The sequence below is a fragment of the Crassostrea angulata genome, chromosome 1 (assembly GCF_025612915.1).
Source record: "Crassostrea angulata isolate pt1a10 chromosome 1, ASM2561291v2, whole genome shotgun sequence".
NCBI lineage: Eukaryota > Metazoa > Mollusca > Bivalvia > Ostreida > Ostreidae > Magallana > Magallana angulata.
This window is the reverse complement of record NC_069111.1, coordinates 12,679,796-12,691,386: the sequence shown is the minus strand read 5'-3', so window position 1 is coordinate 12,691,386 and position 11,591 is coordinate 12,679,796. Positions and strand designations below refer to the sequence as shown.

At 31.4% G+C, this 11,591-nt stretch overlaps 2 protein-coding genes across 9 annotated transcripts in view; one reads left to right on the top strand and one right to left on the bottom strand.

Moving 5' to 3' along the window:
* Positions 1-1,808: 1,808 nt before the first annotated feature.
* Positions 1,809-5,314, top strand: LOC128161531 (uncharacterized). 2 transcript variants are annotated; one of them, XM_052824942.1, is made up of 7 exons: positions 1,809-1,854; positions 2,025-2,168; positions 2,251-2,414; positions 2,728-2,805; positions 2,904-3,030; positions 4,266-4,678; positions 4,962-5,314. In XM_052824942.1, exons 2-7 carry the CDS (start codon positions 2,033-2,035, stop codon positions 5,079-5,081), a joined length of 1,038 nt encoding a protein of 345 aa, XP_052680902.1. In that variant the 5' UTR covers positions 1,809-1,854; positions 2,025-2,032; the 3' UTR covers positions 5,082-5,314. The 2 variants fall into 2 exon arrangements, with proteins under 2 accessions (XP_052680902.1, XP_052680831.1); XM_052824871.1 differs by having other exon boundaries at positions 4,263-4,678.
* The window catches only part of LOC128162087 (LIM domain only protein 3-like), a 46,054-nt gene continuing 39,773 nt past the window's right edge, over positions 5,311-11,591 (bottom strand). For all 7 annotated transcript variants that reach the window (XM_052825681.1, XM_052825611.1, XM_052825533.1 and 4 more), the window contains exons 3-5: positions 10,255-10,474; positions 8,880-9,005; positions 5,311-8,212 (exon numbers count right to left, since the gene is read on the bottom strand). In XM_052825681.1, coding sequence (XP_052681641.1) covers positions 8,023-8,212; positions 8,880-9,005; positions 10,255-10,474 — 536 coding nt within the window. In that variant the 3' untranslated portion in view covers positions 5,311-8,022. The remainder of the gene's footprint in view (positions 8,213-8,879; positions 9,006-10,254; positions 10,475-11,591) is intronic.

The window sequence follows — 11,591 nt, the reverse complement described above, 5'->3', positions numbered from 1 at the left end:
TAAGAAAATTTTTGAAAATTTCTCAAAATTTTTCAATAATTTCTAATCATCTCCCCTTCAAAAAAAGCCTGGCCCTTAATTTTCACAACTTTGAATCCCCTTTGCCTAAGGGTGATTTGTGCCAAGTTTGGTTGAAATTGGCTCAGTAGTTCTTGAGAAGACGTTGAAAATGTAAAAAAATATACTGACAAACAGACGGACAGACAGACGGAAGACAGAAAAAATGTGATCAGAAAAGCTCACTTGAGCTTTCAACTCAGGTGAGCTAATTAAAATAAAAAAAATAGAATTTGACCAAAATCGTGACCATGTCCCTTTAAAGTATGGAGTGAAGAGAAACAACTGCTTGTAAAGTATATGTACCGAAGGGAATTTTCTTTTATGTATGCATTTTAAAAGAAGTATTTAGTCCTCGAATTAATTTTTTATTTCCAATTTCAAGCATATAAGATTAACACCATTTCAAAATTACGTTAAAATGAAACACTCATTCCTTGGTATTTTAAACATTTACATTACGGAAGTTTGCTATAATTCTTTCCATTTGAATTTGAAAATCATATATGTGGACTACTCAGGATATATTTGTTTCGCATAGAAAATGAACATTATCTTTAACTTCCTCTGTTGATGTAATTAGTTCTATGGTGCTTCATGCAAGATTGACTTGTTCAAAATGTGTACATATTTTACATGAGTGTGTGTATATTTATTTAAAAAAAAAAAGAGTTTCAATGTGTGTATATTTATTAAAAAAAAAGAGTTGTTTTTGCATGTTGTTTTCACACATTATTATAACCCACGCAAGGAATTTGTAATGGGTAAAATGATTTTGATCAGTCAGTCCTATTTTTTTTTATAAGCGCAACTCCTTCAAAAACTTGGTAGGTATTTAAGACACAGTGTAGAGATATGCATATTACTAGGAAATTTCGGTTCCATAATTATTCTTAAAATTTCGGCTCCTTTGAACTTAAAATTTTGGCCATATATTAAACGAACAGTGACTGTTTTCAACTGCAAAGAATTTGTTAACACTTTGGAGGTATTTAGGACACAATGTGTACACGTAGATGTGCAGTACGTGCAGTTTTATATCTTTTGCAGATTTATTCATTTTTTTCATATGATCTATATTTTAAAATATTATGATGCATTTTTGCATAAGGGCAATTTCTCACTAGCTTTGTAGAATATATGTAAACAAAAACGAAGAAAATCAAAACATAAACGCCAAAAGTGTTGGTGGTACGTATCGAGACCTTGTCTATATGGTATAATCTATGGACTGGTGTTCTTACCATTCAACCATTTCAGAGTGCGTTTTTTAAATGCTTTATAAAAATTTGGCCACAAGTTTATGCATGGACTTCTGTTATTTTCTATAAAAAAAAATCCATTGGTGTGGTACAAAGTGATATTTCTAATGAAAAGTGGATCATCACATCAAGTTTTTGATGATTGAAATTAATTCGTTTTCTATTTGATCTTAATTAAACTATGACAAAAATATGGAGCATTTTCTATGAATTAAAAGACATTGAAGTTCTAAAAAATGACACTATTTGAAGATGTTGATGCTTATGTGCACCATTTCAAATAAATATATTCAAGGTATTGAACATTTGTAAGAATTACAAACCAATATATTGTGAAACATACATGGTTTGGAACGACCGGGGGTCATGATTTGAACAAACCTGAATCCCTTCTCAACCTCACTTATTTCTCCGAGACACTGATATTACTTGGTTGAAAAAAAAATACCTTTTATCCGGAATATCAGATATGTTTCACGTAGGTTCTTTATTTAGAGAGGAATAAGTTCTACTTCCTGTTTAACTTGGTGATAAGGTAAAAAAAAAAATTCTCTAAATGCTTTCTTTTTCTTTACTGCATATTGAATGGATTATTTGAATGAAAAATAACTGACATTGAGATAAATGCTAGATTAATTAATAGTACACCATTTCAGGGAATCGGTGCATAAAAACTAACACGTGATTGAAAATTTTTCAATAAAGATTTGGCAATGTCAACAAGACCATCACACGATAATGTCATCAATACACTTGGTGTCAATATGGCCTCAGCCTTGGATCAGATAATGACTGTCCAAGAAGAATCATACGATGACTTTCTTGAAGGGTTCACTTACCTAAATAAAGGTAAAAATTGATCACCTTCGCACACTCAAATACAAATCACAAAATGAATGGAAAATTGAGAAATGTGTGTTTATTATTTAAGATGAACTGAGAAGAGAGATGATCATTCCAACAAAAAAGAAAACAGAAAAACCACAGACAGACAAATCCAACGGAACAGAAGACAAAGGTCCATGTTTGGAAAAAACTCAGATTGAAAAAGTGGATAAGATCGAAATATCACAAGAGAATGAACTAGAAGAGGAGGTTATGTATTGATATTCGATTAAACATGTTAATGTACTTTTCTAACTTAAATTTATTTTAGTACATCATTGTCTTCTTTACTAACCATGTGTTCTAATTCCTAATGGCTAAGAATGACAAACCATGCAGTTCCTTAATATATCATATCATTGTTTTATTTGAGTAAACAGTATATTTATTTTTCATTTGTGTTTCTTAAATTTTCAAAATAACATTTTTTTACTGCTAAATTGAACTACTGACTAAATGACTTATAGAGCACATTGCAAGAATGGTACACAAAAATTGATTTAGTAATTATTTCTAATTTTAGACACTTGAAGAGGGAGAAAAGACAAGCATTATGTCACAGAAAACACAGACTGGGTCTGATGTTACAAGCCGGCTTAAGGTATCAGAAAAGCTCAGGTCACAATCAAAAAATTACAACACTGAAGTAATAAGAGGGTGTCTCTTCGTGTTACTAAATAATCATTTGTCTCTTCTTAGTTTGACAATTTTGTAATGACTGAAGAAGCTGATGATGATGAGTCTAATGAAATTTGTGATGATTTCATGTTGGATGGATATGAAGCCAGTTTCTCTTTGATTTCAAAGAAAGAATTATTGTCCAAAGGTAAATACTTTTTTGTCATGCATCGCTCTCTCATTTGAGCTGGTACTGTTAAACATTGGGTTCAAGAATTGTTATTTACCAGAAGTGAGGCAGTAGTACCAGTAGTACTAATACATGCAAGTATTAGAAGTAATGTTAAGGTGTCCCAGAGCAAAAATACAGTTGAAAAACGAAATCTTTAAATCAACAAAGAAATAGTTTGACTGGGAGTATTTCTTAAAATTTTTATATCATATATTGACAACGATGTCAAACATAATACTTGATGCATTTTTGTGATGTCATATGTACTTCATTGTCATGTGACGTGCGTTTCCTAGCTAACATTGCATATTACATGTATCTGATTAAATCAGATCGGTGCAGGTGATTACTGACATTAAAGGAGAAATATTTTTATGAAAAATCCTTTGTTATGTCATACACTTTGAAGTTCTTGCTTGGGCTTCAAATACCAGGTAGATATTTTGTTTATTAAAGACATTGTGAAAACATTTTGCCAAATCATCAAAATAAGGCACATTTTTACTAGTTAAAAGCGATTTACATAAAATTGGGGTAAATCTGTAGGTTTCCCAAGCATGATTCACTTTGGTACCCGTATTTTCTACAAATTTTACTTAAAATATATTGATCTTTCACCTGCGCCAAGCTGTTTTAATTCCTTTATTCATTTGTTTACACGTAACAGGGAGAGTCTCCAAACTACTAATTTATAAATTTATACAGTGTAGTCTTTTACTTAAAATGAAGCTTTAAATCTACAGATTATCCAATACTGACTATTGATATGAATGAATTATGTTTAACTAAGCATAAACGACAGTATCTATGTAAAGGAAACAAGCGGTTTTATTACGGTAGTTTAAAAATAATTCACTTTTAACGTTATGATACATTCCCTGAGACCTATCGAAAGGAATGCAGATTGTGACCTCAAAGTTGATTATGATGTCATATTGTATGAAGTACAGACAAGTGACTTTCTACACATCGCTGTGGGAAGCCTCAACATTCCTGTGATACATTCAGCAGCATATTTATTCATATCAAAATTTAAATTTCGTTATATGATGCATCATATTTTGAATACATGTATATGCTTTAATGTCATACAGCAATCATATATTTATTTTTTGATTCAACTACAACATTTGAAGTAAGTTGATTTTGTTTTTATTTAATGCAGCATTATATTTTTATTGGTAAAATTGAGTTCTATTTGTTTTAAGAAGGTGATTGTAACAATAAAAGAACACCGGATCAAGATGAAGCAGACATAGACAGCCTTCTTCAAGACAACAGTGGTGAATCAAAAGTCCTTGACATTCCTGTCCACTTTGAAAATAGAGACCTCCACATAAAAAATGTTGAACTAGACCAAATTCCGTCCAATCAGGCTCCTTCTCTAATTGACTCTGATCACTCTCAATGTGACATTGTTCTACAGAGGGAGTGTGCACCTTGTTCAGAACAGCTAAGCTGTTCTGACAGGTTTGGAGCACCTCCTCTAGATACAGTACTAAATCCTGGAGAAGTGGAGGATCTAGGATCTCCAAGGAGAATCATGAACAAAGACCAGGAGCGGATTCTAGATTTCTCTGCAACCTACAGAACAGAAGTGGTTTTAACTTCAGAGTCAACAGAGGTATAGTTTGGTACTATCTGATAAAGTCGTTTTATTATTGAAAGTTTATCAATCATTCATGATTATAAATATAGACTCAACTGATGTATCTATTTATAAAGATTAGGCACATATTGCTATTTTATCTGTTAATCTCTGCATCCATCTTCAGATAACCATGGGTGATCACTGATCTTGTCTTTTACTCATCTTCTGAAAATTTTGACCTGTTCTTTATATATATGTACCTATATATATATATATATATATATATATATATATATATATATATATATCTTTACAGGAGTGTTCAAATGAAGTGACAGCATTCTGTCTGGATGAGGACTTTGACTATGACAATGTTGTGCTGACTCCTAAATTCACTGTGGAGGAGGTGGCTTTCCTGAAGAGTTGTAAAACATGATGTACAAAATTTCCAAGAATAATTCAGGACAATCCTGTTTAAAAACTATATTTATGTTAATATTAATAGTGCCATTTTCAATGACAATCATTGTAAAGGTGAGATTATATATATACGACACAACTCTTTTATTGGTTCATGTGTACATTGATCACGTATGTGATATTTTTTATTTCTATTGTGATTTATGACCCTTCCGTGTAAGAATAAAAAAAAATAAAAGATTGAAGGTATTTTCACATTTTGTTTATTTTTATGTTTCATCTTTCTAAATAAACTCTGTGAAGCAAAAATAAAAAAAAATCTTGATTTTATAATCTTTAGGGAAAAAAAAATATACACCAACAAACTATTGGAGAAATTCTGTACAGTAAACATGCACTTAGTTATGGCAATGTCTTAAATCATATACTAGTACATATTACATAATTTATTGTACATTGAAGGTACATGTTTAGAGGTCAATTCACAATAACTGAAACACCATAATCACTACCTGCCATTTAACATGTCTGCCTTTAGAAGTTATTTTTCAAAATTCAAAATATCTACATTATACATGAAGTTGCACATATCACTGTATGGCAACGATTTAAAGTGGTGATTTTGTAGAATTTTAGTTGAATCCATTTCTATCGGCATCAGGATTTGTTATTTTCATTATTAGAATATTTACTCCACACAGAAATTGACAATGATCATAATACAGACAGGAATCTAGAAAATTTTAGAAAACACAGAAAGATATTCTTCAATAAACATGCTACACACCAATACCGTTACATGTACATGTAATAATTAACAACAAATGGCTTTAAAATATAGTTCATCAATTTAAAAAAAACCCACCATATTCTAAAAACTCGAAAAGGAATTCAAATACTGCAAAATAATTTATGTTTATTAATCCAGTAAAGAAAAAAGGGTATTATATATACATTGTACATCTTTTTGAAAAATGTTCTATCTGGTATTTTAAAAAATCTCAATTTCTATAGCTTTAGCCATGCCTAAGGAATTTCACATATATATGGCATGTTGGACTAGATTCTTTATTTATTAATGGCAATATTAAAAACAACATTGCATGACAAGAATGGGCATGACTATCTAATATAACTTAAAAAATAAATAAACCATTCAACCCAAAAATATATTGGAATAGGGTTTGGAAGAAGCTAAATCAAACTCTATTCCTCTCCTTTTAAAAATGAATTTTTGACTAGCTTCCATAGGATCATAAAATATAAGCTAATACATATCTAAAATACACAATGCTTTAAAAATCATGTCAAAGATGCTAGAGTTTCAATTAAAAATTCGAGCAAGCCATGACCATAACAAAAGTGAACATTGTTTAATGATCAAAATTAAAATAATAATACAGTAGTTACAAAATTTAACTTATATATTTAAAAAATTTGGTATTAGTCAACTGAAAGAAAATCTAACACTTTTATGGCATGATCTCAGTGAATAGATGTGATTCAAAGAATTAACATTTGAAATAATTTAATGAAATTCAACCGGAAGAAATTAATTGGAATGTACTGTGTATAATTAATCTTAGCTTATTCCCTCTTATAAATATTACCGGTACATCTGAGCACTAATTGGCTAAAACATCCAGGGGTGCATTTTATAAATGAACTTGAGGCTTATGACCAAATGTTAAAATGCTCTTTATTCATAAGTTTCAAAAAAAATTTAAAATTAATGCCAGGAAACATACTGTATACTGGGTTTTGTTTTGCCCGTGTAATTTTCGCCCTTTAACACTTAAAAAGGGTTTCCTGTATACAGTACCTATACAAGAACTGAAATTGCTTGATACAAAAAGTTGTGTAATAATTTGGTTTGTTGAGATTCATTTAATGAGACTAATAAGATTTATGACTAAGTCGTAAGTTCTTTTGAAAAAAAAAAAATGCACTAAAGACTCCCAGTTACAATGTTTATAATCAAATGTAATGTTTAAAAATTACATTCATCATAGCACTTATCTGACAAAAAATAAATACCTATGTTAATTAACTATTACCGGTAATCATATTTACAAGAAAAAAGATCTTAAACAAAAAAAACTTTTTAATACATGAACAGTGTATATGTACTCTAAACATGCATCAATTCTATACAGTAACAAATATGGCAAATATACTGTAATAATTTATTAATTGTGAAAAACATTTGAAAATATTCAACTAATGTACATCTTATAAAAAAAAAAACAACAACAAAAAATGCGCCTAAAAAACATTAGCATTGCATGAATTTAGTAACATATTAAAATCTTCTTGATAAAGTAGAGAAATTTTAATATTAAATATAAAAACAAAATCAATTCTTCACAAACTTTGAATAACTATTCCACACATAAAAAAGTAGAGAGAGAGATAAGGAAAACAATGTTTCTTAAAGTGATAGGCCACTATATGGAAAAAAATTATTCACATAATAAAATCTGAATTTAGGTCAGAAAACTAGTACAAAGCACTGCTAATAAAACTAGCATTTTATTACTTGGTATTAATAAGGGACTAACTAATTATAATGTCTTATATGTACACATCAACAACAAAACAGGAAAATGACACTTGTTTTAACACTCTTTGAAAATCCAAGTACACACTGCAAATGGACAGATGTGATGACTAGGGGCTCTCTATGGTTGACTAGTAAACTTCGGAATTTATCTCCTGAGTTGTAGCACTGACAGTATAATTTGACAGAGTTATCCTTCTTGACCTCTGCCACTGATATGTCAGATCATTTGTAGCCATGTGGACATGATGAAGAGAGCATAAATTGCAGTAAAATGAAACCATGCAGATCAGTGCCACCGAGTGTCCAGTGTATGAAGTGTCAAATCCTGTACAAAGGTAGATGGGGGTTAAAGGGTGGGGTGGGGGTGGGGGGTGGGGGTCAAAATTCCCCAACCCTATAATGAATTAGGGCTGGGACTTCCATAACCACTGGAGAGATCGTCACTGAGGCTCTGCGTCTGCTTCTTGATCTGGGACAGCGCGTTATAGCTGCATGTCATGTTGGCAAAAACCATTCTCTCCTCATAGTCATATTCACACAGAATTTTATTGTCACATAAATAAAATTTGTCTCCCACACAGAATCTGCAAGACAGAAAATCACAATGTGTGAAAACACAGTATAATAACCCATACAACATACAATCATATATCAAACAGCAGAGGAAAGTCAATTTTGAAGTCACATAAATCATGAATAAAACTGGGAGTAAATGTTGCAATTTTAAAGAAAAAATGAACAAAACTATCAAAGTCGAGCTATTTGTATAAGACCTCAATTAAAACACTTTTATCATATAAGCGTTAAAAGTGGCTGTATAAGAGGTTTTTTCTTTCTAAGAGGCTAAAAACAATTAATTAAGATGTGTATTCCTTGTTATGTAAATAATACATGAGAATTACACTCGCAAGTGCCACCCAAAAGCCTATATGTTCGAGTATTGCAAGCAGAAGTGTTACACAGCCAAGCTCAAGTGTAACATTATGTCAACTTATGCTCACAAAACTAATGCATAATCCACATTGTGGGTTGGAGATTAGCGTTTTTTTCATAACAAGGTAATTAATGAGAATATTGATATTAAAATTTATTCCTCTCTCTCTCTCTCTCTCCTCTCTCTCTTTCTCTCTCTCTCTCTCTCCTTCAAGCTTCTTGTGAGGTGAAACCTGTTGTAATCAAAACAAAGCTGAGACAGAAAAGTTGAGGGTAATGAAACAGCTACAATCCATTAAAGTTGAAATTTATACCCACCTATGATTACACTGTTGGCAGGCGAAACACTCCAAGTGGTAGACATTGCTCTTGGCTCTCATGACCATTTCAAATGCAGGAATCATTTTGGAGCAAGCTGAACAGTAACCAGTTGTTCCAAACAATCTATGAACCAAGCATTATGTGTTATTAGAAACAAACTGTTGTAATAAATCCAGGAAGACCCTAATATATATGAAGCCTCAAAACATCTGTTTTAATATTTCTCTTGGTTTAATATTGTATATCGAGGGTAAAAATAAATTCAGTGGAATTCCTCCTCCAGTTGAAACAGCAGTGTTGAACCAGATACTGTTGCAAATAGCGTGGCTTTAACCGATTTATCTACTTTGAGGAAGTCATTGTTTGCATATAAATTGCTCAGAGGAATTTTTGTCTTAAATTTTATTGATTCCGGGCATGTTTTCTTATAATCCTAGACAAGTTTCAATTTGACTTGTAATATCCATTTAAAGTTAATTGGTATACAAAACCTATTGTATCTTCAAATCAGACAAGGTTCTTAGAATGGACAATGCAAAAGAGCTAATTAACTTTGGTACTGTAAATTCTTAGCAGAAGCTATGAAGTTAAGAAGTTTATAATTGTAATGTCATATAAGATTGTACATGATACTTCATTACCAATTTCTTTTAATAATATATAATATGATTATATCTTATCACTTTTTCCTTTTCCTATCCACTCACCTATTGTGTCCATCAATTGTAAAGTAATTTTTGAATAGAATTTAGATTGTGCAATGAGATTGATAATTCAATGGCAATAAGAAATAGTATTTAATTTAAATTTATTGAAAAATTCACCAAACTATTATCCAATTCAGAACTTTGATTACTGGTCTTTAATTGACCAAGGATTGTCTTATTTTAAGCTGCATTTGATTGAATGAGAATTTGTCATCAAGTTGTCATCAACACTGCAGTTATTGATAGATGAACAAATGTTAATTCACTTGAAATGGTCATGTATGATAAAGCATATGATAAAGCAAATGGTAAGAACTCTGACATAAAAAAAAAAAAATTACACATGAAATTGCCTCCATAAACATGCCCCCCCTTTCAGTAAATAAATTACTAATTCTCACCTCAATTCTGATCAACTCACCTGAGATAAATGAATTGCCAATCCTTTCCCCCCTACACACACACCTCAATTCTAATTAACTTTCATCACTAATGAATTACTTTTTCTCTACCCTCTCCCTCCCTCCACCTCAATTCTCGCCAACTAATAAATTGCTACCCCCCTCTTTCTATCCTCAATTCTAACTATCAAACCTGAAATAAATAAACAGCCAATTCTCCCCAGCCCCCTCCCCCCCCCCCCACCTCAATTACGATGATCTTACCTGAGATAGTCCCTCCTACAAAGGAGGAGGTTAGCCTTAGTGAAGAGGGTGGAGCCCACCTCACCGAGGCGGCAGTCACAGCAGGAACACTTGAGGCAGTCCTCGTGCCAGTACTGTTCCAGGGCCTTCAGGAGGAACCGGTCCGAGATGGCCTTCTTACATCCCGCACAGTCCTGCTTCGTAGACATGCTAACCGCTTCCTGGGAAATCTGAACAGGGCCTGGCGGTAACACACACAAACAAATAATACATTATTAAAAGGTGTGATAATTAATTTTGATGAAAAGTGTAAACAACTCTCCGTTTGAGGTTATTTGATCGATCTTGCTGGCAAAACAAAAAAGATATTAAGAACAAACCCTAGAGGCTTATATTAATCTCTCCTTCATAATTTAATTTGCACTGGAACATGAAAAATACATCAATTTATTTGGACTTTACTTGCATACACCTAGATTAGTTTAATAATACGCCTTGACTAAGTTAACAATTTTTTCTTTATCAGCAGTTTTCTGTGACTGGTTATTCTAGGCCTGGATTTATATCTGTTGCAATAAATTGTCAAATTGAATTGTCCACAAGTGTCGGTTTAATTAACTGCATTCATGCAATGTTCTTACTAACGCTAGTCCAATCATAATGATATTATCAATGAAATTCAACACTACTAAAACAACTTCGGATGATATTTTTAAAGGACATTTATTTTATAATTGCATTAATAGTAACATTTTAACATAAATTTTTGCACTTTTAGCTCAATTTATATTCAAATAATGCAGACACATGAAATAATTAATGTCTAAAAGGAGACACTTATTGATTACATTATTAGGTTCATATGCATGTACATGTATCTCCAGGCTAATAGAATCATATACATGTATCTATAACAAGCATTTTGGACTTACATAGATCTCTTAAAAAGTTCATTACCAGGTATTTACCGTAACAATTTACACTCAAAATATTAAAACTCTGCGTGCTGAAGTGGGGTTGATAACCCTGTAAGTATGCATTCCCTTTTTGGTAAAACTGATGATAATTTTATTATTATTTTATTTAACAGCTAGTTCAAACAAATAGTGCGTCTTCAACTTTGATAACTGAGGACATCTTTATCAATGTAGTACCTGTTAGATAAAGATTATGTTTCTAAAGTCATGCTCATTTATAGTTTTGGATTACTTTCATAAGTTTTCACAATACTTTTGAATAATTTAAGAGAGAGTGGCCTAAAACTGTCAAATTTTAGATATTAAGATGTTTTATAGTGATTTTGAAAGATAATTTGTAGTATTTTTTAACCAGTAAATATCAGTAACTGCTGGTATATA

Excerpts from the sequence above, each read along its gene's own strand:
- LOC128161531 (XM_052824871.1), top strand. The coding sequence starts at position 2,033 with ATGTCAACAAGACCATCACACGATAATGTCATCAATACACTTGGTGTC. Across the intron at positions 2,169-2,250 it reads GTTCACTTACCTAAATAAAG|ATGAACTGAGAAGAGAGATG; the intron begins GTAAAAATTGAT and ends TTATTATTTAAG. Across the intron at positions 4,679-4,961 it reads TAACTTCAGAGTCAACAGAG|GAGTGTTCAAATGAAGTGAC; the intron begins GTATAGTTTGGT and ends ATATCTTTACAG.